We start from the raw sequence: 27778 nt of genomic DNA on the forward strand, positions 1-27778 counted from the left end.
GCAAACTAACAGTATACTCTGGTTTCTCTTCATAATCGTATAAATCTTTCGTCTTTTACTAAAGATTTCCGTGGAGAGGAACAACCTTGAGTTAAACTAATTTTTTGAGGCCTTGTTTTAACAAGGCTGATCTTTGATGGTACAAAGAAAGGACAGTTTTTAGTAAGAAGAACCCTATGATTTGGGTTTGTCAGCATTGTGTTTTAGTCAGTGTAGCTGGAGCTTTCCTGGTGGCTCAGACGGTAAAGCATCTACCTACAATGCAGGAGACCCGGGTTCAATACTCTGGCCAGAAAAATTCTCCCGGAGAAGGAAACAACAACCTAACCAGGCCAGGAGAATTCCCCAAAAAAGAACAGCTGTCTAAGTGTGAACTTTACAAAGCAAGGCTCCATTGGGTATTTTTGTTTGACAGAAGTGAAGTCAAGTCGCTCAGTCTGACTCTTTGCAACCCAATGGTCCAGACTCCTCAGTCTATGGGATTTTCCAGGCAAGAGTACTGGAGTGGGTTGCCATTCTCTTCTCCAGAGGATCTTCCCAACCCAGGGATTGAACCCGGGTCTCCTGCAATGTAGGCAGACGCTTTACCGTCTGAGCCACCAGGGAAGTCCTGTAAAAATATCTGTAAAACTGTAAAAATATCACAGGTTTAAGTCATGTGAGTAATACCAGGTAAAGTCTGGACTTGCCAGTTATCGGTGATTCCTATCAGACACACTAAAACAACTTGAAAATCATTTCTCTTCTCTACCCTATACATAGTCAAGAGTGCAAGCACATGGGGAATATGGAGAGGTTAACATGGAAACTTATATTACCATATGTAAAATGTACAGCCAACCGGTATTGGCTGTATCACTCAGGGAACTCCTACCCAGGGGGTTTTATAGGGGACATATGTATACCTATGGCTGACCTCATGTTGATGTTTGGCAGAAACCAAAACAATTCTATAAAGTGATTATCTTTCAATTAAAAATTAATTTTAAATGGGTGGGGCGGGGCGGGGCGGGGCGGGGCGGGGCGGGGCGGGGCGGGGCGGGGCGGGGCGGGGCAGGGCCAGCTAGAATAGGAAAAAGGAGTTTAAAATGGCAGTGGCCAAAAGACAGAGAAAAAAAAGCCTAAGAAGATTTTGAGCCGGAGAACCTCAGATGAAACTAACAGCCCTCCTGGCCAGCCCAGTTTATACAGGGCAGGCTCCGGGGGAGGAACCAAAACATATAAAAAAAGGAGCCAATATTGAGCCTCTCCTTTTTTGAGGTTGGCCTGCCCTCACACCTCAAGGGTACTATGTTTTTTGGAATAAAATGGAGCTGTAACCAAGCTGTAACACTGGTCCAACATTTCAAATCTTAGCTGCAGCAAGACATAAGGGAGGAAATCACACACTCCCCCCAACAGGGGTTTCAAGAGGGAGGGGATATATGTATACCTATGGCTGATTCATGTTGATGTTTGGCAGAAACCAACATAATTCTATAAAGCAATTATCTTTCAATTAAAAATAAAATTAATTTGTTAAAGTAACTCGAAAAAAAAAAAAAAATATATATATATATACACACACACACTCTCAGTGATGGCCCTGAGGACCCCTTCAAAGGCCCAAAAGCTTCATATAAATCTACCGTTTGGAGAACTTCAGGGCAGCTGACATCAGATTGTTTCTCTGTCCATCATGTCACAGTGTTACAGGAAGAATAGGATCTGATTTCATGTGTTTACTTTAACCTTTGCTTCCTGTTGCTTTTGTTTACTGAAAGGGTCCTGTCTGTACAAAATGGTGTGCCTGCGCCTCCGGAACCTTGCCCCTCTGCCTGAATGTTAAACCAAAATGCCTTTCTTTTATCCAGGGCAACACCCTGACCCTCTCTACATCTATGAATGGCTGCAAGAAATAAGAAACACATCTCCTCCCCCAGGATAGCCATTTCGAGATTGACAGAATTAATGGCCTTTGTACCTCCTCACCTCCTCCCCCTCCGAGTTCTACAAAAGAAACGCATCCAGCGCCTGATAAGATGGTTACTTGGAGACCTTAGGCTGTCCTCTTCTCAGCCTGCCAGCTTTCCGAATAAAGTTGTATTCCTTGCCTCAACACCTTATCTGATTTATTGGTCTGACACGTTGCAAGCAAAGCGAGCTTCGCTTCCATTCAGTTGCTCAGTCCTGTCCGACTCTGCGACCCCATGGACGGCAGCACGCCAGGCCTCCCTGTTCATCACTAACTCCCGGAGTTTACCCAAACTCATGCCCATTGAGTCGGTGATGCCATCCAACCATCTCATCCTCTGTTGAGCTTAGACTCAGTAAAAATATCCGTGGAAGTAACACTCCATGCATGGTTCAGTTCAGTTCAGTCGCTCAGTTATATCCAACTCTTTGCGACCCCATGAATCGCAGCATGTCAGGCCTCCCTGTCCATCACCAACTCCCAGAGTTCACTCAGACTCACATCCATCGAGTCAGTGATGCCATCCAGCCATCTCATCCTCGGTTGTCCCCTTCTCCTGCCCCCAATCCCTCCCTGCATCAAAGTCTTTTCCAATGAGTCAACTCTTCGCGTGAGGTGGCTCCTAAAAGAAAAGGAGCCCCTAAAACGACCTCATTGGGCCCATGAGATGGACAGGTATGAACCAGTTTCCACCACTTGCCTAACAAATGTCTACACGTGTGACTGAATTTAGCTGGAGAACTGCCTTCATGAAACCCAAGAGCAAAATTATGATGGAATAACCCTCACTTATCTTGAATTTTTCAGCAGCCACTGTGATCCTCAAAGTAGCTTCAGTCAGTTCCGCACACAGAGATGCCACCCTTCACATCTCCCACGGGCCCATGATCTCACTGTTATCCGGAGGCTGCTTCTAATTTCTTTTTTAACAGACTTATCATCTATCATGTCATGATTTTAAAAGGTAGTAACCTTCTTAAGAATGGTGACAGGCACCACTTTTAGGGGATGTACTGGGAGAAGGAAGTGTTTCCTCTTCTCCCCACTCCCTCACATCTCTCCCTAGATTTCAGCTCCAAGCCTCACTGAACTCTGCTCCTCCTACCCTCAGAACCCCATCTGTTGGAGCACTCACACAGGATGTGTTGTGTAAACAACCTCATCTACCCCACGGGACTGTTCTTAAAGATCAGTTCAGTCACTCAGTTGTGTCTGATTCTTTGCGACCCCATGGACTGCAGCATGCCAGGCTTCCCTGTCCATCACCAACTCCCAGAGTTTACTCAAACTCATGTTCATCAAGTCGGTGGTGCCATCCAACCATCTCATCCTCTGTTGTCCCCTTCTCCTGCCTTCAGTCTCTCCCAGCATCAGGGTCTTTTCCAGTGAGTCAGTTCTTCGCAACTAGTAGCCAAAGTATTGGAACTTCAGCTTTAGCATCAGTCCTTCCAATGAATATTCAAAAAAGCATCAGTTTTTCAGCACTCAGCTTTCTTTATAGTCCAACTCTTACATCCATACATGACTACTGGAAAAACCATAGCCGATTGCCGGGAGAAATATCAATAACCTCAGATATGCAGATGACACCACCCTTATGGTGGAAAGTGAAAAGGAACTAAAAAGCCTCTTGATGAAAGTAAAAAAGGAGAGTGAAAAAGTTGGCTTAAAGCTCAACATTCAGAAAACGAAGATCATGGCATCCGGTCCCATCACTTCATGGGAAATAGATGGGGAAACAGTGGAAACAGTGTCAGACTTTACTTTTTGGGGCTCCAAAATCACGGCAGATGGTGAGTGCAGCCATGAAATTAAAAGATGCTTACTCCTTGGAAGAAAAGTTATGACCAACCTAGACAGCATATTCAAAAGCAGAGACATTACTTTGCCGACTAAGGTCCGTCTAGTCAAGACTATGGTTTTTCCAGTAGTCATGTATGGATGTGAGAGTTGGACTGTGAAGAAGGCAGAGCACCAAAGAATTGATGCTTTTGAACTGTGGTGTTGGAGAAGACTCTTGAGAGTCCCTTGGACTGCAAGGAGATCCAACCAGTCCATTCTGAAGGAGATCAGCCCTGGGATTTCTTTGGAAGAATGATGCTACAGCTGAAACTCCAGTACTTTGGCCACCTCATGCGAAGAGTTGACTCATTGGAAAGACTCATGCTGGGAGGGACTGGGGGCAGGAGGAGAAGGGGACGACAGAGGATGAGATGACTGGATGGCATCACTGACTCGATGGACGCGAGTCTGAGTGAATTCCGGGAGTTGGTGATGGACAGGGAGGCCTGGCGTGCTGCGATTCATGGGGTCGCAAAGAGTCAGACACAACTGAGCGACTGAACTGAACTGAAATGACTAGACGGACCTCTGTCAACAAAGTAATGTCTCTGCTTTTTAACATGCTATCTAGGTTGCTCATAGCTTTTCTTCCAAGGAGCAAGCGTCTTTTAATTTCATGGCTGCAATCACTATCTGCAGTGATTTTGGAACCCAAGAAAATAAAGTCTGTCACTGTTTCCATTGTTTCCCCATCTATTTGCCATGAAGTGATGGGACCGGATGCCATGAGCTTCGTATTTTGCATACTGAATTTCAAGCCAGCTTTTCAGTCTCCTCTTTCACTTTCATCAAGAGGCTCTTTAGTTCCTCTTTGCTTTCTTCCATAAGGGTGGTGTTATCTGCATATCTGAGGTTATTGATGTTTCTCCCAGCAATCTTGATTCCAGCTTGTGCTTCATCCAGCCTGGCAATTCACAGGATGTACTCTCCATAAAAGTTAAATAAGCAGGGTGACAATATACAACTTTGACACTCCTTTCTCAATTTGGAACCAGTCCGTTGTTCCATGTCAGGTTCTAACTGTTGCTTCTTGACCAGTATACAGATTTCTCAGGAGGCATCTGGCATCATCTTCTAGGATTTGAAAAACAACACCCAGTTCTTTAAGCTAACAATGCCCAAATGCAGAATCCACATTCCACAAGGTCTGAGCTAGCATCTGAATGGTCCCAGTCGGAAATTCAGTTCCAGACATGGCCACAATTCAAACGATTTCAATTCTGGTATCTAAAGCTGCATGTGAGAGTTTACTAGCTCGTCTTTCTCCTAACACTCCCTCCCATGCTTCTCTGTCCCTTCACTTCAAAGTTCTGCCCCTCCATCAGACTAGCAGGGTGTCTGCTCCAGCCCACAGAGTAGAACTGCCAAAGCTCAGATGAATCCTTCCTACAAGGTACTTGCTGGAGAGCCTCAAGACAGAGAACAGGTTCAGTGGCAGATTTTGTACCTGCCACTAAATAAATGTTTGCACACGTGGCAGAATTCAGATCTGGACTCTTTCCTTCCGATGTATCACTTGGCCGCGAGACTGTAGGAGCGGAAGATATTTAATTCTCCCACCTCCAAATACCAGGAGCTACAAAGAGTGAAATCAAAGAAGGTGACACACAATCCTTCTGTTCAAGGTTCAGGTCAGATCCACCTCCTCCAGGAAACCCTCCCTGTCATTCCAAGGTTAGAAATTCTCCCAGAAACATTTGGCTATACCAACCAGTATACTTCCCAGGTGGCACCAGGGGTAAAGAACCCGCCTGCCAATGCAGGGAGACGTAAGAGACACAGGTTCGATCCCTAGGTCGGGAAGATCCCCTGGAGGAGGGCACGGCAACCCACTCCACTACCCTTGCCTGGAGAATCCCATGGACAGAGGAGCGTGGCGGGCTACGGTCCACGGGGTCACAAAGGGTCAGACACTAATGAAGTGACTCAGCACACAGGAACATACCAACCCGAGACATTCATACAAACGGAAATACTCTGGAAAAGGTAATGCAAGTGCTAATTCTCAGGCAGGACAGACAAATAGGGCCGGTCGTCCTAGCTGTGTACACCTGCTGTCTCTGCAGCTTAACTGACACTGCTGCCCTTGGTTAAATAACCAGAACATCATCCTTACAAAAAGGACATGGCAGCCTGGCATTCTTGGGTGGAGTATAAGCTTCCTGAGGAGAGGAACCATGCTTCTCACTTCCCTCAGCCCACAGAACCTACTGCAAACCAGCTGGTTAGCAAAGAATTCGTAAACTGACTGGTTTGTGGTTGAGAAATTTCTCACAATTCCAAATCTATATCACCACCTCAAGATGTTACTAAGTATTCATGGAGAACCTCTCTCTCTCTCTTACACACACACACATACATCTGATCTTCTAGTTCTGCAGGGCTAAACCCTTGGTTCTAACTTCACCTTATCTTCTCCTGGCTCCTTCAAGAAACTTTGAATGAAATAAATCATATTTTCCACGAGCTAGAAGATATAAAAAAAGAGAGGAGGGCTGAGCAGGGGACTTAGCGGCTGAGCTAACAATGCAAATCTGATGTTTATCCGTCTGCACTGCAGACCCTATTTTTACACAAGGCAGAGCCTCCCTTTCCTGCCCTCCCCGAGAAATCACTGCTGCCTCACTCTCTCCCCCGCCTGGCTGCAAATCTCCGACACATCAAGGACATCCAGCGGCCGGTGGGGGTGAGACTAGACGAGAGACAGTGCACTGGCAGGTTAAGGGCAGGAGTTCTTTGTGTTGACGAGAGGGACTCAAGCCCAACGTGTGCTCGGGGCCCTTTCTCCCATCACTAGTCCATGGGCTTCTTGCCCCCCCATTTGGAGGACACACCCCCCCCCCAGCCCCTTCTCTCTCTTCCTGGGCTGGCACAGGACACAGGACTCTGCCTCTGTTGAGCAGCCCCTCTTGTGAAAGGGCAAAGCTGCGTAAAATCCAATTTTCTGATACTAAGGACAGGCTGAAAATTCACATGCACAGCCAAACCACTTATTAATCTGTCCCCATATGATGGAGGGAGGCAGAGACATAACCAGCACACCAGAATTGTCTTTGAGGAGCTACGGCTTAAGGAAAAATGATGGACGGCCTACATTGTCTAAACCCGCCAGACGTTAGACACGTGGAACTCGGCAAGCATTGCCAAGGGACCAGTGTTCCTGCCCAGCAAGTCCCGACCAGCCAGGCGTGTCCACCTTCCAACAGCCACTCCTGAATGCCTACTCTGTGTCAGGCAGAGATGAAAGATCCTCCTATGTCTAAAAGAGGTAACTCCTGGGACTTCCCTGGTGGTCCAGCAGCTAAGACTCTGCTCCCAGTGCAGGAGGCCTGCATTCAATCGCTCACCAGGGAGCTGGATCCCACAAGGGTTCACGTGCGGCAACGATAGATCCACACGCCCCGCAACGAAGACCCGGTGCAGTCACATAAATAAATATGTAACACCAGCTCGGGACGGAGTCGTAGGAATGGAGCTCGTGGGAGGGAGAAGCCCAGGCCAGCAGGGGGACGAGCCAGGAAGCGGCATCAGGGAAGGTTCTGCGCGGGCTGCTCCTCCAGCAGGAGGGAGGCGCCCACCAGTCTGCATGAAGATCACGGGGAGGAACATCAAGATGTCCCTGGGGAATGTCAGACGGTCCTGTTACTTGGAAGCTCAGAGGGACCACACAGGAGCTGAGGCTGCTGGAACAAGGCCGGGCCAGTGGACAAATGGAAAGGGGCTGAATGTCAGCCTCAGAGCGTGGGCTTGACATGGTAAGAAATGGGGAGCCATGCGTGGGTTCTGAGCACCATTGGGGCTAGTGGTAAAGACCCCGCCTGCCAATACAGGAGATTTAAGAGTGGCAGGTTCGATCCCTGGATCAGGAAGATCCCCCTGGAGGAGGGCATGGCTACCCACTGCAGTATTCTTGCCTGAAGAATCCCGTGGACAGAGGAGCCTGAAGGGTTACAGGCCACAGGGTTGTAAAGAGTCAGACACGACTGAAGCAACTTAGCACACAAGCCTGAGCTCTACATTCCAGAGTGTTAACTCCAGGGATATGCAGACTCTGAGTGGGATAGATCAGGAGAGACGGGCAAGGCAGGGGAAAGCACAGGGCTCCTGAGAGAGGCCTCAGAAGAAACGCCAATGCCCTCACTCCCTTCAGTAACCATCCTCTGCTTCTGAATACAGTCCAGACTCCACATACGGGACCCGATGGCCTTTATGCTCCAGACTCTATCTTGTATCATTTCTTCCTCTCACATGCGACCTCCCAGCCAGGCTGACTGACTCTCTGAAATCCAGTCTCTATGCCTGCTATTTCCTTCTTTCCGCAATACCTCACCTCTGATTCCTGTGCGTCTGGGTGACAGGCAGCTTCTGTTTCTCCATGCCCGGCGAGTGGTTACATCACTTACCTCACTGCCTCAGCATCACTGCCCCCTGAATTTAAGGCCCAGTGAGGACAGAGACAGAGCCTGGAAGGTCACAGCCTCCTAGTACCCAGCCTGGAAGCCTCTTACACAGTAGCCACTCAAGGAATACTTGTTAAATGATTCAGCACAGAGCTTTCTGGGTTTTTTGGGGGGGGTTTTGGTATCAAAATATAAACTAATTTATAAGTAACTGAATGTTAAAATTTTGATGGATAAAACTTAGTAGCTAAAAATTGTATCTTTACTTCAGAAACAACCTTTTCTCTCTTAATATTCAAAGACATTAGTGGTCAAGCTTCCTTCTCTGACTTGTCTTTTATTTCTAACCTTCTGGCAGGCACTGAAAATTCCTCTCTGATTTTACTTCTGAAAGAACTTATTTACAAGAGGACCCCAGTTTCAGAACTTTCACAGGAAGAGGTGTCCTCGGGAAAGAAATGAGTAATTGATTACATGCAAGAATTGTAATTGATTACATGCAAAATCCTTCATAACATATCAGGCTTTGGAGAGCTCCTTTCAGTAGCAACCACCTCCTTCTAGACTGAAATGTTCCTCTGTAGAACATTACCTCCTTGCTAGAGAGGGGGGAATCAACAAATCCTAGCTCTAAAGCAAGCATGTCATCAACCATGGAAGGATAAAATGATGACCACCGCATGGACTGGGGGTCCACTCTGTACCAAGCACGTACATGCTGGGTGGGTTTTTTTGTATATTTTTTTATTTATTTGGCTGTGTTAGGTCTTAGTTGCAGCACTCAGGATATCTGACCTTCACTGTGTCATGTGGCATGTGGAATCTAGCTCCCCATCCAGGGATTGAACCTGGGCCCCCTACATCGACAGCAGAGTCTTAGAGCCCACCAGCGAAGTCCCCATGCTGGGTGTTTTATATCCATTATCTCTTTCTCTACAACAAGACCTCCCATGCCCATATTCCAAAAAAGGAAACTAAGGCTCAAATGGGGTAAATGATTTTCCAAAATGGAGCAAACTGCAGTTTAAACTCGAGTCCATCCAACCCCAAACCTGTGCTCTTTCCATTATGCCAACTATCTTGAATCAGAAATAAATATAAAGGGAAAAAAATTCATGACAACATAGCCCAACATAGAGCTTCATTCACGAATGATCAGTTGATTCAGAGCCTACTATCTGGAGACACCAAGCAAGAAACACAGCCACTAAAATGTCTTCTTTATATTCTTAGGACATCGAGCAAGAATGTTAGGCAGGGGTGGGGGTGGGGGGAGTGAGAATGGAACCAGCAAACACCAAGACAGATGGCCAGAACCGGAAAGGCGTCGAGCTCGACTGCTCCCTGACCACACACAGGCTTCTGCACACGACCGCTCCAGGAAGCCACTGGAGCCCATGCGGGCAGGCACTGCCAAGCCTGGAAGGAGAGACGTCACAAAACAGGAGGCACACACCACAGCATATGGAATCTCAACAGTCCTTGAGAGCTGCAGCTACCGCCCCTGGCCTCTTGGCGAAAGCAAGCAGCTTTACTCTGATGGAATGACAAGACCCAGCGGTATTCCTGGTTTGGGCTACAATCAATCCTCCAAACTCTACCATTAAGCAACAACTGGGGGGACTGTGGTCAGGCCCAACACCATTTCACTGTCCCAAAGCTTGGCTTTGAGTCACCATCACCCTAACACACTCATCCCCTTTCCAAAAACAGTTCTTCCTCTGGAAGAACATCTTCGCTGCTGGGGACCTTGCCAAGCCCGCCCGTTCTGAGGCGCTCAGCTGAAGGTCGTCCTCCTCTCCCAGAAGCAGAGGGGTGCCGCCTGTGCCCGCAGGGGTGCCGCCCTGTTCTGACTGTCAACACTGTCCCACCTAGCGTTTACCTATGCGTCTATTTAGGTGACCTTAGGACTGACGCATTTTATTCCAATGGTGCAGTCTGGCACAGTGTTCCTCACTCTTTCCGGCAGTTAAATTCAGTAAAATACTCACCAACTCTGTTCCAGGTACTGAAGATACAGGACTGATTAAATCCCAGCCCTGCCCTGTGGGACTCACAGTCTGGCAGAGGATGGATAATACAAGACAAAAGTTGTGCAAATATACTTATCATAATAGTGTAAAGATGCGATCCAAGGCATTAGTGCACATCACCCTGCTCACTTCTTTCATATCATTTAGCTCAATCTGCGGCTGTCACGTTTATTTCTTTATTTATGGTCGGTCTGTTCCCAGTAGGAGACCCTGGGACCGGAGCCTTGTCTGTCTGGCTCACTGCTGTGTCCCCAGCACCCCGTATGGGCTTGTGCACAGAACACATTCATTAAAAGCTGCATTTGTGGAAGGTGATACAAAGAGAGGCAGAGAAGGGCTGGGAACTATGAGCATGAAGCCCAGTTTAGAGGTCCAGGTAAAAATTCCGCAACAGGAGACACCGGAGCTCAGATGTGAAGCAAGAGTGCAGACCTGAGAGGGAAGAGGTGAGGTCCGAGCCAGAGGAGGAAACGGGAAGAGCAAAGGAAAGAAACGGCCGAACCAGCATGACAGAGCCCTTCTCTGTTACTGCGCAGCTGTTCGCAAAGAGAGGCAGTTCTGTCCTTAGGGCACATGCAGCAATGCCTGAAGCCACTAGCGACTGTCATGACTTGGAACAGCAGGGACTCCAGGCATCCAGAATCCAGGGATGCGGCTCAGCACCTTACAAGTTACAGAATAGCTCCCCACCCCCTGCCCTGCCCGCCATCTACAACAGTGCTGAGGTCTGGCAATATTTAAAGGACATGAAAACTCCCTTCCAAAGTTCACCATTTCTAGTCACACCTAATACTGTTTTTTTATTAGAATTTGGATCAGAATAGCATTTGCTTATCCCCTCCCATAACCTCCAAAGGAAACACTCAGAGCCAACTGAGCTTTTATTTTAGCTGAAATGAGACTTTTAGCAGCTCCTGTTGCTACACATGGCCCCTGGGTCTATTTCATGGTCTTCTCCAAGCACACAGAATCAATTTCCTTTGTCTGTTGGCGACCCACCCTGATTCATCACTTTCCCTCTACATTCGAAGACCCCAAACTACCCACTCCCTATGCAGGGTAATGAGACACAGAAAGATGAGGCTAAGAGGGGCTCAACAGCATCAAATGAACGGACAGACGGATGGCCAGCCGGACGGAGGGACAGAGACCTTTCAGAATAGAACTTCAGAACCTTGGAACATTTTAGGTTCACTGAAAAGCTGAAACTCCAATACTTTGGCCACCTGATGCAAAGAACTGACTCATTGGAAAAGACCCTGATGCTGGGAAAGATTGAGGGCAGGAGGAGAAGGGGATGACAGAGGATGAGACGGTTGGATGGCATCACCAACTCAATGGACACGAGTTTGAGCAAGCTCCTGGAGTTGGTGATGGACAGGGAGGCCTGGCAGGCTGCGGTCCACGGGGTCACAGAGAGTCGGACACAACTGAGCAACTGAACTGAACTTGGAGCTTTTCCCTGGGCCTTGCACACTTTTCCCCAAAGGCAGAGTCGGCCTGAATGCTGACACCCACTGACCGTGCCCATCACAGCGGCCTGTCACAAAGAATGCACAGAAGAGGTCACGTCCCCAGGACTCTAAAGGCTGGGCAGGAAGTCAAGCAGCTGACTGTGACAGAGTGGCAGGAATGGCGGGAGCTGGGAAGACAGTGCAGACAAGGGCCCTTTGTCCAGGGGTTCCAACAGCGACACCCAGGAGGGCTGAGCCTGCAACAGTGAAATCCGTGGGGCCTGATCCTCCTTCAGCTTCTCACAGGAAAAGTCTCTTAGTCTAAAATGAGTTTACTTATTTGTGTCCCCGGCAAACAATTCGTTATTATCTGAAATGTCTGAATGATGACTCTAAAATTTAAGAAAGAAAAAAATGTCCTGTTGCAAGAAGCCCAACAGCGGCATATTTCTGAAGAGTAGATTCAAGACGCACACAAGGACTAGCTCCCATTGTAACCAGAGCGGGACCCTGTGGGGCCTTCACAGGACAGACCCCTCCCTGCATCCCACGTCCTCCACCTGCCTCTTGTCTGTAGGAAAGCTTTAGCCAGAGAATAAGTCTAATCAGAGACGTGAGAAAAATGCAAAAAAAAAAAGGAAAGTCAAACAAGGCAAAACAATAATAGTTTACCCACTAGACAAAGTCAAGGACCTCCCGTTTCTTCACAAAGTCTATAGATAGAGTCTGAGCCATATCTTTCGAGCTGTTTTGCAGATACTGAAACCCCCACTGGGTGGAAGAAGGTAACTGTGCTGCCTGCAAGCACGGAGACCCCAGACCAGCTGGAACCAGAAGGTTGACGATGTTGACTCTTGCTTGCCTTGCCACCAGCAGAAGTGCTACCTGTCACCTCTAGGAAAGCAACGGCAGCCACCCTGCCTGCTGTCTAAGCAGGCACAATGAGCTGCAGAGGAGGGGAAGTGAGCCAGCTCACTGCTGCCATGAAACCAGGGGGCAGAGGGGCGGGCGATGCCCAGCACGCCCTGCAGGATGGCCAGGGCCACTAGAGGCAGGAAGGAAGCAGGTCTATAGTTGCCCAGAGTTGGCACAGGGAGTGTCCAGGCCCCTACATGCGAACAAGTTCCATTCCGAGAGTGTGCACATGAATACAATTTGTTCGCAAGCCCAACAAAGCTAGCCTGGGTACCCAACTAACACAACTGGCTGTACAGTACTGCATTATAATAGGTTTATAATACTTTTCACACAAATAATATATAAAAAAGCAAACACAAACAGAGAAAACATTTTTTTTAATCTTACAGGATTCTTACAGACATGTACACTAACTTGCGTGATTGGACATGCCAACACAAGCTGGCATCTTTCAAAGTTTGCAGCTTGAAGGGTCATATGTAGGGGACTTACTGTATGGCTAGATCAGGAAGGAACTTTCTCATCTTTACAAAAGGGAAATTGGTTACTGATCCACATGTCTAGTATTCTGGGAGGAGAACATGAGGCAACATAAAGATAGAGCGTGCAGAATGCCCATACTCCACGTCGTGTGCACACACCTTTTTCAACAAGAAAGGTATTTAATTTCCAGTCACTGCTGAATACCATGCCTGGGCCAACGCCAAATACAAAAGTGATGCAAAATATTGAGATCAGGTTTGAAAACTGAAAAGGTTTTATCATTAATCCGCTTTGTACCTTCTTTAATCCTCCGAATAAAGTGCCAGTCTCCAGGTCAAATTCTCGGTCCAGCTCCTCTTCATGTTCTGACAAGAAAAACAGGGTCTGTTAGTCAATAAATCTAAATAAAACTGCATTGGTTTAATAGGAGAGGCATTAAAAGAAACTGGCATACAGCCTAGAAAAGCTGCCTCTGGACTGAGCTACAATCATGGAGAGGTGTCACACTCCTTCATTTTTGTGACCTCGGTTCCTGGAAAAACAAGGGGCTGATGGCAACGTCCCTTTAACTTGCCATAAGGGTCACAAAAGGAGAGGGATCAAGAGTGAAAGTTCCCGGTGCAGGGGACCACAGGAGGGATGAGGGCAAATGCCTCACTTGCACAGATGGTGAAAAAAAGTTTTTGAACAGACCGTGGCACAAAATGATGGTGATCACAGCCTATCGCATAATGCTAACAAGATCACTGATGGAATTATATAATGGTAATACATATGCTTATAACTGAACAGTAAAATTGGTTTAAAACAAAAATATTTTAAAACTTTCATTCAAATAATGTTTAAAAATGAACAATAACCAGGCACAGTGTGAAATGGTAGGAAGGAAGCAGAACATGACCGGCACGGCTACTGCCCTCCTGGGACTTGCTGTATCCTGGGTAAGAGACACAAACAAGCAGTAAGAAACTACAGCGATGCTGATGGATGCCATGCGTGGGAGGTGAGGACGCTCAGCTGCGGGGCTGAGTCTGGGGTCTAAGTGACTGACCTCTCCGGGTGTCTATGTGGGCTCCCCAGTGGCTCAGATGGTAAGGGGTCTGCCCGCAGTGCAGGAGACCTGGGTTCAACTCCCTTCCCCTTAGAGAAGGGAATGGCAACCCACTCCAGTACTCTTCACTGAAGAATCCCAGGGACAGAGGAGCCTGGTGGGCTACAATCCATGGATCATAGAGTCAGACACGACTGAGCAACTACCTCACACACACACACACACACACACACACACACACACACACGTGATGTCTAATAGGCAGCTGGATGGAGCTCAAAAGAGTGCCTCAGCTGGAGGGAAAGACTTAGAAAAGTCCTCGGTATGAGGGCAGTGATGAAGCCTCCAGAGATGGCTGGGATCAACCAAAAGGGCACAGACTGCATAGACAAGAAGAAAAAAAAAATCCAGTTCTTATCAGACCAACCAACAAACAAAAAACACAGAAGACCACGAGGGAGAACCAAGAAAGATCAAAGGAAACCTGACTTCATAATCCTGAAATGATGCTGGTTTCGGAGTAGGGTCAAAGGGCAGATGTACACACACACTTGAAGCGAACAGCAGCTCCATCCTCCAAGCGCAGGCAGCACTGCCTCCAGGGAAGACAGAAAAGGAGGTCCACAGAGCACTGGGCCCAGGGCCCCCAGGCCCCAGCTCTAGGTCAGCTCACACTGAATTCCACGAGGTGCAGGGGGTGGCGTGGCAGTGTGTGGTTGCCCCGGTCCTTTCTGTTGCAGCTGCACACGTGCCACACTGGGTAGGTATATGTGTGTGGTGGTGTACACAGACTCAAGTTCCAGGAAGCCAACCCAGAACCACCAGCAAGCTGCAACAACCCAACACAGCAGCAGGTCCCTCTGAACGCTATCAATAAGAAGGGGCAAAACCCCTCTGCTTTCTTGACTCCTCTCTTTCGGTTTCACTTTCCTACAAAGTGCAACCTCCAGAAACATCAGAATTACGCAGAATTGAAAGAAAGCAAAAAATTGGAGTTCTTTTCTTCTAAGGGTACATTCCAAAGCATGGAAGTGTCGGCAGGAAGCGCCAGACGCCCCCAGGTTAGGACACATCGCCCTCTAGTGGGGAAAAAAGGAATCGTATGTAGACAGGAGAATCAAGATGAAACCCCATCCTGCCACCATCCAACTGAAATACTATGTGAGACATATTTATAATTTTAACATTTTTAGTAGCCACACTGTAAAAAGAAAAAAAAGACAAAAATTTAAGGTGAAGTTAATTTCAATATATCTTATTTATCCCAATATATCCAAATATTATTTCAACACGGAATCAACGCTAAACAATTACACAATTCCTTTTTCTTCCTAATTCTTCAAAACTCCATGGACACATTATCCTTAAAGCACATCTCAATCTGAAGCAGCCACATCCCAGGAGCTCACCTGTGGCTACGGCCACAACAGTATCATCCTAGACCAAAATCCTCCCTCAGCTTTTGGAGAATTTCTACCAGTCACTGAAGGAAATGAGGCTCAAAATAGCCTGGAGTTAAGACTCCCCTCCAGGGCCTCCCCACCATTCTGTGCAAAACAAAGAACTCTCTCACCCGAAGAAAAAAATGGACATTAAGCTTGATTACACTCAGCTCCCAGCCGGTCCAGCCTCTGGCTGATCTCCAGAATTCCTTGCCCAGCCATTTAAAAGAGAACTACTCCGAACCACCTTGGAGAAGAACAGGCCCCCTTAAGACAGCAGAGTTCCTCATATATGCCTATATGTACTTACTCTTTTCTTGGGTTAGTGCTGCAGCTCTAATACTGATTAGTATTCACAAATCTGACTGCTGCCCCTTCTCACTTCATTAAAGGTTCCTAGAAAGTGCTGGTCTCGTTCTTTTTCTGAACCTCACCTTCTCTAATTCCCTTACCCTACAGTCACCTTTGTCTGATTTCTCGACACAAACAAACGCTGCATGACATTCATTACAACATAAATCCATCCGTGATACTTTGGTGGTCGCTGTCTCCAGACTGTCTTGATTCAGCTGAAATGCATTGCTATAGGATTCAGCTGACCTAGGTACTCTTGCCTGGAAAATCCCACGGATGGAGGAGCCCGGTAGGCTGCAGTCCATGGGGTCGCCAAGAGTCGGACACAACTGAGTGACTTCACTTTCACTTTTCACTTTCATGCATTGGAGAAGGAAATGGCAACCCACTCCGGTGCTCTTGCCTGGAGAATCCCAGGGACGGGGGAGCCTGGTGGGCTGCTGTCTATGGGGTCGCACAGAGTCGGACACGACTGAAGTGACTTAGCAGCAGCAGCAGGAGAATGGAAGCTGCCAAGCAGCAGCAGGAGGTCTTTCTGGAAAACAGTGATGGCCCTTAGAACTTCTCCGATTCTACCTTCTTAGGTGAGGAACCTCCTGGGCAAGAGATTTCATCATAACTCACACATTCTTCAGGGATGCCCTCGTGGCTCAGATGGTAAAGAATCTGCCTGCAATGCAGGCGACCTGGGTTAAATCCTTGGGTTGGGAAAATCTTCTGGAGGAGGGCATGGCAACCCACTCCAGCATTCTTGCCTGGAGAATTCCATGGACAGAGGGGCCTGGCGGGTTACAGTCCATGGGGTCGCAAAGAGTTGGACACAACCGAGCAACACCCTTTCACACTCTTAAGCAAAAGTACACTGCAAACAGAAACCAGCTTTCTTTGGCTGAGTGATTTTTCTCCACACCACACAGGCCTGACTGTGAGCAGAGCCAGCCCTTTCTTCTAGATGCCCTGGTTCCACTTCCCAAAGTTCAGTGCTGTACAGAACTGCCCGAGAGCGTAGAAATGAAGCACTTTCGACAGATGAGCGCTCAATATGAAGTCTGCTGTTGATTCTCCCCCAGCCCTCCGCCACCAACCACCGCCTGACAAAAAGATACACCAAAGCCCTGTTCCACCTACTGAGAAGATCTGCATTTTAAGGGCTGGTGTAAACTGTTCACTTAAAGCCTGTAACTAAACTACCCCTTTCACCATCAACAGTTTGATGGGAAATCAATTCTGGGGTGGGGCAGGGGTAATTAGAGACTGTAATCTCTAACTGTTGTAAAAAGCAAGGGAAATACACACACACACACATACCCTCATCTGACTCAAGCCACTGCTAGAGACTAGCATGCCCAATTGTGGCTTATCTGTCCTTCAAATGCTTCTAGCATCTGAGGAATTCCATTCAGCTCCTAGGGATTGTTCTTTCTCTAGGAAGCTGGTAGCTGTAGAAGAATGTGGTGGTGAATGAAAGTGGAGAAGGGAGCAGAAAGGATGGGCTTCTAAAGATAAAAGAATCTAACAGTAAGCAGCTCTCAGATGTGCTCACAGACGCGACCACAGGCGAGAGACGAGGTGCTGGTTTTCCCATGAGATGGTCCAAGGGCCTCCTCTCCTCTATTCCAGTTCCCACTCAGGGAACGAAAAAAAGTGGTCTTAAAATGGCCCAAGTAAACACGTATCATATATGTAAATCGGGTGCAAAGCAACATAGGACAAAAATGACCTTCAAACCTCCATCACAGACAGAGCAGTTCATCTACAGCTCCTTAGGAATTCTGGGGTCTATCCAGACAGGCACCAGGCATGCAATTTGCATGGGAATCCTTAGGGCTTCCCGGAGAGGCAGAAGCCCCAGCCTGAGACGGAGACGCTCCAGCAGAGAGCAACGCATAAGCTATGTCCTTGTGTTTGATCCAACACAGAGCAACGGCTGAGGAAGCAGGGGGCCTGAGGAGTGAGGCGCTATGGAGTCTAACCCTGAGGGGTGCCTTCAAAAGCCCTCCAGCCCCACCCTGTCCAGAGGTTTATCTCAGGCACTAAGAAAGCAGACTCTCTGCTGGCCCCCATGAGCCCCTCCCCACAATATCAGCCTAGGAAGGAAACACCGGTGTAAGCCTGAGAGGAAGGAGTGGGCCAGGAGACTCAGAATCCCAGGAGGAAGGCAGGGAGTTGACAATCTGCCACAACCCTGGCCACGAGTAACATAGGAAAGTGTTAGCTGCCCAGTCGTGGCCGACTCTTTGCAACACCATGGACTATAGCCCACCAGGCTCCTCTGTCCATGGGATTCTCCAGGCAAGAACACTGGAGTGGGTCGCCATGCCCTCCTGCAGAAGATCTTCCCAACCCAGGGATCGAACCCGGGTCTCCTGCATTGCAGGCAGATTCTTTACCACTGAGCCACTAGGGAAGCCACATAGAAAACAAAGGTCAAGTATAACATGCAGCCCTACCAGGTTGCATGTTCGGAGCCTCAGCTGAGTCATAACACCCACTATCCTTGCTGGCTATCTAGACAGGCTTGCCTCCTGCAGGGTCTAGGCACTTGGGTCCTTCCACAAGGCTTTACTAACTGACAGGACTCTAGTGGCCCTCTCCATGGGCAGCGAGCTCCCTGGTTCCAAGGGCAAGGCCAGCTGTTCAAACACAGGATTGGTAGCCTTCATCCCCATCCTGAACGGGGCCCCACATAACTAACCAGCCATCTTGCAACCAAACTCCTCTAATCACAAAAGTAAGTGGCAAAAATTACTTTCCGATTGGCAAAGCCCATCCTTCATGAAAGGTCCGTGTGTTAAATGAACATGAAAGAATTCATCTATCAATGAGCTGCTGTATCCTTTTCTCACTAGCTGGGATTAGTGACAAGTGATAAGAACAGGTGTGCAAAGGAACAAACAAAAGCCCAAAGATGAATATGTTCAACTATATTTGCATCCCACTTTAAGACCACCTACTATGTGTGTGTATATATATATATATATATATAAGAGAAAGAAAAGAAACTGGAGGCGGTTAATTCAAATAATCTGCTCCATATTTGCTTAAATATCAGGGCTCCCTGGTGTCACAGAGTTTATCTGGCAAAACATTAACTGCTTGTCACTGAAGATTAAAGAAATGAAACTAAAATATCTGTGAAATAACTCAATAAAAAGCATAGTTCCTTTTATAAAATGTCTTTAACTGCGACTTTTCAGGAAGACAGCTATTCCATGAGAGGTGAGCCTGGGCTCTGTGAACCCAAATGACCTAAGATAGCCGCTGTTCATGAGAAAGTAATCACCGACAACAGAAAAATGGTAGAATTTATAAATAAATCCAAGAGCTTGTTCTTCAAAGAGAGAATCAATCTATCAAATAGACAAAACCTTTAGTAAATTTCCTAAAACAAGAGAAATGAGACAGGTGGGATTCAAGACATTCTAAGAATATGATATACAACCGTATGTCAGTACATTTGAAAACGTCAATGAAATTGAAAAATAAAATGCCACTGACTTGAGAAGAAAACCTAAATAAACCAAGAATCCTGAAAGATACTGAAAAGTTTTTAATGAATCTACTTAAAAAGAGGCTTCATGGCTAGACAAATTTACAAGTGAATAACATCAAAATCTGACACTGCTTAAGCCATTCCATGTTACGAGAGGGGGAGCGTCCTCATTCATTTCAGAAAGTTAATAAAATGCTGATGTTGAAATCTGCAGATGAAACAACAAAACTGTAGGCCAACTAATCTCATTTCAAAATTATTAATATTTTTTAAACAAGGAAATAAGCAGTGTATTTAAGAATACGCTAGTCACAGTAGGTTTGTTGTAGGAATCCATATAAACCATAATGGAAAAATCTTTAAGTGATATTGTTAGGCAGGCAGAACAGGGAAAAGGAGTCCAAAATGGCGGTGGCTACAGAGAAGGAAGGGAAAAGCCCGCGAAAATGAAACAAAAGAAGGTCTGAGGGCCGGAGTGAGGACCTCAGGTAAAACAAGCAACACTCCTGGCTGGCCCAGTTTACATAGGACAGGCCCAGGGAGAGAGAAACGTATAAATAGAGGAGCCAGAGCCAGCTCTCTCTCTCCCTCCCGGGCGCTGGGGCGCTCTTCCCGTGTCTTTAGATCGACGTGCCCTCACGCCTCGAAGATGGATTTTCCTGCTATCTTCTAAATAAAATAGAGCTGTAACACTGAGCTGTAACACTGATTTGTCTAAGAGCTATAACACGGTCCATGTGAGACCTGAGAGCTATAACACGGTCTATCCCAGACCTGAGAGCTGTGACTCACCGAGGGGGCTTTAATGTCCGTCACTCCAAATCTTTGTTGTGATGGGACAAAGAATCGAGGAACATACACTTGCGTGACAATATCAATAGGCTGAGAAAGGAAAACTATGTGATCATCTGAATAGATACTTTAAAAAATGGATAAAATTCAACATATATTGCTTATCTTAAAACTTTAGTAAAAGGGAGCAAAGTATACCTTAACGTGATTTTTTTCCCCCAGACCAAAGCTTATTCAGTTATCACTAAGAGTAAAGCAATATACGGATTTCCATTAATGTAAGGATTAAAATAAGCATAGCATTCTTTTCCAACTACTACATTGTTCTAGTAGTCCTGGTTAAGTAGTAACAGATGAAGCAAAAAGTGAACGGTGCTCAGTGGTGTCCGACTCTTTGCGACCCCATGGACTATACAGTCCATGGAGTTCTCCAGGCCAGAATACTGGAGTGGGTAGCCTATCCCTTCTCCAGTGGATCTTCCCAACCCAGGAATCAAACCAGGGTCTCCTGCATTGCAGGCAGATTCTTTATCAACTGAGCCATCAGGGAAGCCCAGATGAAGCAGAACCACTATCATTACGTATGGATGATATTATCTAAACAGAAAACCAGGAGAATCAAATGATAAACGTCAAACACTAAGAGAATTAAATAACTGTTGTAACATAAAATAGAGAAATCAAAACAAACACCTTTACTACAGACCAGACATAATCAGCTAGAAATTACAGAAAATACAACTAGAAAACATCCCAATTACAAAAGGAAAAAAAGACTTAGAAACGGTCTTAACAGGAATTTTAACAGGCCCTATTATGAAGACACCATGAACTTTTACTACGGGAAATAAGAGAAACCTTGAGAAAAAAATACCATACTCCTTGATGAAAAGACACAATGTTACAAGAGTTTAAATTATTTAATGACATTTTTTTCAAACTTGACAATTTCAAACACATATCTCGAAGAGTAAATCAGTAAGAACAGCTGAGAATGGAAATAAAGAAAAAAGAGTGGTGACTTACTCCACCAGATACTCAGACATTCAAAAAGCAAAAATAATTAAAACAGCACAGTACTGATGTAAGAACTGATTGAAAAACAATGAAACAGAAGAGACAGCCCCCGGAAAAGACAGCCCTCAAATTGTGTGTGTGCACATGTGTGCGTGTGTATACATAAAAGAATTTAGTACATGCTCAAGATTGCATTAAAATTCAGTAAAGAAAGACTTACAGTGTTCAGTTATCTAGGTGGGAAAATAAATAACTCAACTCTTCACTTCATACCATATATCAAATACACGTGAGATGGACTGAAGAATAAAGGCTGAGACTACAATAAGGTAGACATCCTCCAACAGAAAGAGTGTTAATTGACAAAGAATTCCTGGAGAATGATCCGGGTTTATCTATCAAGAACCTTAAAATCTTTTTCATGTAGTTTGACTCTGTAATTCCTCTTCTGGAAATCCTTCTGAGAAAAACAACCAGACACAAGAGCACAAACAGATTTCTCACAAAATAAACAAGCATTCAACTCATGAAGTTGACATGAGAAAGAGCAGAGCAAATCTAAAGAAACAATAAGTAAGTAAGTAAATGAAGTCGCTCAGTCGTGTCCAACTCTTTGCAACCCCATGGACTGCACAAAAACCATTGAAAAAAGAAATGCAATACCCATTTAGGACTTAAAACTCCCAGCAAACTAGAAATAAGAGAGGACCCTTCTTAACTGGGTGAAGAAATTTGCAAAAACCTACTAACATCATACTTAATGGTGAGTAGCTAGAAGCTTTCCTGCTCAGATCAGGAAAAGGTAAGGATGTTCCTTCTCACCACTGTACTGGAAATCTTGCTAATGCAATAAGGAGAAGAAAATGAAATAGCAGGTAAGCAGAATGTCAAGAAGAAATAAAATTGTCTTTGTATACAGATAACATGATTGTCTATCTAGAATAAACAAAGAATCAACCTAAAAACTCCTGGAACTAATAAGCAATTGTAACAAAGTTATAGGATACAAGGTTAATATACAAAAGTCAATGGCTTTACTATATATCAGTAATGAACAAGTAAAATTTGAAATTAAAAACAGCACCTTCAAAATATAATATTTAAGTAACAAAATATGTGTGTTATATGAGGAAAATATCAAAACTCTGACAAATGAAATCAAATAACAAAATAAATAGAGATATATGTATTACATGCTCATGGATAGAAAGACAATATTGTCTAGGTGTCTGGTCTGCCATACTTGACCTATATACAGTCAATGCAATCCAAATCAAAATTCTAGCAAGTTATTTTGTAGATACCAACAAACTTGGTATCTTCTTGGTACAGATTCTAAAGTTTACACAGAAAAAAAATTAATAAATAAAGTTTACACAGAGAGGCAAAAGACTCAGAATATACAACATAATATTGAAAGAGAAAAATAAAATTGAATGACCAATACAATCCAACTTCAAGACTTTACTATAAAGCTATGATATGCACGACAGTTTGGTATTGGTAAAAGAACACAGAGATCCACGCAACAGAATAGAGAGCCCAGAAATAGACCCACATAAGTTTACTCAGCCAGTCTTTATGACAAATGAGCCAAGGTAATACAATGGAGTATCTCGTCAACAAGTGATGCTGGAACAAATGAACATCCACATGCAAAAAAAAAATTAAAAAAAAGAATCCAGACACACACAGATGGATATCACAAATGGATATCACAGATCTAAATGTAAAACACAAGATTATAAACTCCTAAAGGATAGTATCAGAGTATGCAATGACTTTTTAGATTAAACACCATAGATACACTTTTTAGATATAACACCATAACCGATGAAAGGAAAAAATTGATAAGTTGGGCACATTAAAGTTAAAAACTTTTGCTCTGTGAAAGATACAGTCAAGGGAATGAGAAGGTAAGCCACAGACTGGGAGAAAATACCTGCAAAAGAGATATCTGATAAAGGATTATTATCTGAAAGATACAAAAAAGACTGCTGAAAATCAACAATAAGAAAATGAACAATTTGATTTTAAAATGGGTAGAAGTCCTGACCTGACAGCTCACCAAAGGACTATAGAGATGGCAAATAAGCATACGAAGATATGCTCCACAGTACACATCATCAGGAAAATGCAAATTAAGACAATAATTCAATGGCCAAAATCTAAAACACTGACAACACCAAATGCTTACAAGGATGTGGAACAACAGGAACCCATTTTTGGTGAGAATGCAAAATGATATATAGCTACTTTGGAAGAAAACTGGCAGTTTCTTATAAAAAATAAACATCCTCTTAACGTACAATTCAACCACTGCTCCTCGGTATTTACCCAAAGGGAGTAATGGGTATTGTAATGTCCATACAAACACCTTCATACAGATTTAACAGCAGCTTTATTCAGAATCGCCAAAACTAGGAGGCCACAAGATGCCGTTAAATCAGTGAATGAGCATTCAGACAATGGAATATTGTTCACCACTATATTCAGACAATGGAATACTGTTCATCACTAAAAAGAAATAAGCTCTCAAGCTGTGAAAAGTCAAGGAGGAACTTAAATGCATATTAAGTGAAAGACACGATTTCAGATTCCAACTATATGATATTTTGAAATAGGTCAAATTGGGGAATTCCCTGGCAGTCTAGTGGTTAAGACTCTGCAGGGGACCCAGGTTCTGATCCCTGGTCAGGGAACTAGGATCCCACAAGCTGCATGGTGTGGCAAAAAAAAAAAAAAATGTTTTTTTTAAATGAAAATAGGTGAAACTGTGAAGATGGTAAAAGGATAAGTGGTTGCCAGTGGTTAGAGGAGGGAAGGATGAACAGACAGAGCACAGAAGATTTTTAGGGCCATGAAACTCCTCTGTAAGATACTATTGATATAATGATGTAAACATGTAACTTACATTTCTCGAAACTCACAGAATGAATATCACCAAGAATGAACCCTACAGTAAACTATGGATTTTGGGTGATAATGATATATCAACGCAGGTTGTCAACTGTAACAAATCTGGTGCAGGACGCTAGTAGTCAGGGCGGCTGTGATTGTCTGGGACACTGAGTGCATAGAAGCTCTTTGTACTTCCTGCCCAATTTTGCTGTGATCCTAAAACAGCTTTTAAAAAAACAGTCTATTTAAAAGGGGAAAAAAACTCCCAGAACAGTGACTGATAGCAAACGGCAGTGGTTGTTTTAAATCACAAAGCTTCAGGGTGATCTGTTATGTAACAATGGATAACAAAGACACTCCATTTATGGAAAAGGCTGATGACTAACTGCTAACACCCATTCTTTCTTTCCTCTTCTATAATAGAACCCTTCAGTTCTGCTGGGGGAAAAAAATGGCCTCCCAACCAAAGATTACATTTACTAGCTTCCCTCACAGTTGAGTCCACAGGGCTAGGATCTAGGGAACAGTACCTGGATGAACACGATAAAGGAACTTTCAGGGTTATGCTCTGGAAAAGAGGGTCTGTCCTCCCCATCCCTTCCCTGCTTCCTTCTGGGAAAAGAAGTGAAGATGGCATTTGAGCTGGAGCAGCCACCTCATGTCATGAGAGGAGAACCACGTGTCAAGGACGGCAGGGGAACGTGGCAGAAGGAGCCAAGGTCGTGGGTGCTCTCCAGACACCACACCAGCCCTGACTACAGTCATTGCGGAGGCTGTGTTTCTGCAGCCAAGCCTGTCTGCCAAGTAATACACCACATCTCAGGGCTGCCCTAAAGATGGAATAAGACAGGTACAGAAAGAATCTAACAAGGTGCCTGACACAGAGCAGATGAGCTCCGTGCACATGGGGCCTGAGAGCTAAGAGCCTCCAGCAGGGGAATGCAGCTATTCGGATGGCCTTGACCCAACCGTCTTCATCTACTTTCAACGGTCAGTCTCTGTGACCAAGCCCACAGCTCTGAGCGAGACATGTGTAGAATGGGAGCAAGGCTGATCCCGCCGATACAAACCAAGCCCAGGGATCCATGCGGAGGCAGACACCCAGAGCTCAGCACTGCCAACTGTGCTCCCTCAAACCCACCTTTGCCATTTTCAGTAAGCACAATTACTTTCAGCAAACTCTCCTACCTTCAAGATAAAGTCCAGACTCCTCAGCCAAAGGAGAAGGAAATGGCGACCCACTCCAGTACTCTTGCCTAGAAAAATCCCACGGACAGAGGAGCCTGCTGGGCTGCTGTCCATAGGGTCGCACAGAGTTGGACACGACTGAAGCAACTTAGCAGCAGCAGCAGCCTCAGCCAAAGGAATACACAGAGTCATTCACAGCCTATCCCCACTCCTTGATCTAAGCTTAACCCCTGGGCCCCTCCCTCCAAGCACCAGCCCTACCAAACGGTGCGGAGTTCCCAGGCCATTCTGTGTCTCCTCACACCCCAGCGGCATGGCACACGGTTGTCCATTTGCCTGCAAACCCACCTCTGTCCACAGAGCCTCTGCCCTCTTCTCTACTTGGCTGACTTCTGTTCTTCCTTAAGACAAGGCTCACCATCACCTCTAGGAAACTGTCCTTGGCTATGGAAGAGACCACTCACGGACCCGCAAAAATTCTCTCTTCCATTCCTCCCCAGTAAGGGAAGTTTTATGTAACACATGGCCACCGAGCGAACCACAATATTTCCCAGCCTACCAGCTGGGGCCACGGGAATTGGCGCTGGTCAACTGGTGTGAGCAGAAGTGACATGGCGATGTTTGTTCCAAGATGCCCTTAAAGGAAAGGAGCGCCCATCCCCCTTCCAAGGGCTTGGTAACAGTTCCTCTTCAACATGTGCACAAAAGCACAGCAGACAGCAGGACAAGAAGAGGAAGGGAGTCCAGGCCTCCGACACCGTGGGCAGCCTCCACGTGGCCGAGAGGAGCAGTGGCAAGGGAGAAATTTAAGAGGTTACTACTATTTACCAATGCCAAGCACCTCCACGGCCTTCAGTAGCCACTGAACCAAACCTTCCTCCTTCAGAGGACCAGCCACAGGATCACCTAGAAGATCCAAGATTAGGGTGGAAACTCCACCGACTCAGGTCATCGATTCAAACTGTCCAAGACCAGGGGAAAGCAAAGCAGAGCTCAAGCCATCCCGCGCCCATGAGGCCATCTTCCTGAACCTTCCACCTCTGAGCACTCCCGCCCCTACCTTGCTTTTCTGACACAAATTTAGAAAAATTAGGACCTTACCTCTGGAGACTTTGTAGACTTCATAGAAGGAATAGAAGTGGAAGCCTATGGAAGCTAACAGGTAAAAGGACAGTTCCCACCAGGGCAGCATTGCTTCTGTGACAAAGAGTTCTGTGGCCCACGCCGAGAGTTTCTAGGAAGAGAAACAGAAATAAAAGCCGTAAGCCAAAAACACACACCAGAGGACAACGCCGCATCCCCATCGCCAGCTAGTTCCCTTGTTCTCCCAGGGACCATCACTCGGCAAGACGCAAGCTCTCCTCCCAGGGACACCTCCGCCGCCATGACCTCATCCCGCCTGGTCACATCTCACACACACACACACAGACACACACACACACATCACACACACATCACACACACACCACACACATCACACACACACATATACACATCACACACACACATATATACATCACACACACACATATACCCACATCACACATCACACACACACACCACACACACACATCACACACACATCAGACACGCACCACACACATCACACACACACATATACACATCACACACACACATCACACACACATATATACATCACACACACATACACACACATCACACACACACCACACACACATATACACACATCACACACACACACCACACACACACATCACACACACACATCACACACATCACACACACACATATATACATCACACACACATCACACACACATACACATCACACACACACCACACACACATATACACACATCACACATCACACACACACATCACACACACACCTCACACACATCACACACACACATACACACACATCACACACACCACACACACACATATACACACATCACACATCACACACACACATCACACACATCATATACACACACATCACACACACACCTCACACACATCACACATACACACAAATCACACACATCACACACACACACCACACACATCACACACATATCACACACACACATATACACCCATCACACATATACACACATCATACACACATACACACACACCTCATACACACCTCACACATATCACACATTCACACACACACATCACACACACACACATCACACACGCACACATCACACATGCATATACACACATCACACACATATACACACATCACACACACACACCACACACACACATCACACACATCATATACACACACCTCACACACACACCTCACACACATCACACATACACATCACACAGACATCACACACACACACCACACACACATCACACACATCACACACATCACACACGCATCACACACATACACACACACATCACACATATACACACATCATACACACATACACACACACACCTCACACACAC

General features: G+C 45.7%; 1 protein-coding gene and 1 non-coding gene across 2 annotated transcripts in view; one reads left to right on the forward strand and one right to left on the reverse strand.

The window, feature by feature from the left end:
* HHAT (hedgehog acyltransferase) overlaps positions 1 to 27778 on the reverse strand; it is a 361616-nt gene that overhangs the window by 317722 nt on the left and 16116 nt on the right. The window contains exons 2-3 of the mRNA XM_068986339.1: positions 26424 to 26556; positions 13382 to 13449 (exon numbers count right to left, since the gene is read on the reverse strand). Coding sequence (XP_068842440.1) covers positions 13382 to 13449; positions 26424 to 26514 — 159 coding nt within the window. The 5' untranslated portion in view covers positions 26515 to 26556. The remainder of the gene's footprint in view (positions 1 to 13381; positions 13450 to 26423; positions 26557 to 27778) is intronic.
* LOC138090922 (U5 spliceosomal RNA) lies at positions 14 to 128 on the forward strand. The gene has a single exon (XR_011145894.1). It is a non-coding gene; the product is annotated as a U5 spliceosomal RNA (small nuclear RNA).

Source organism: Capricornis sumatraensis, chromosome 14 (genome assembly GCF_032405125.1).
Source record: "Capricornis sumatraensis isolate serow.1 chromosome 14, serow.2, whole genome shotgun sequence".
Classification (NCBI taxonomy): domain Eukaryota; kingdom Metazoa; phylum Chordata; class Mammalia; order Artiodactyla; family Bovidae; genus Capricornis; species Capricornis sumatraensis.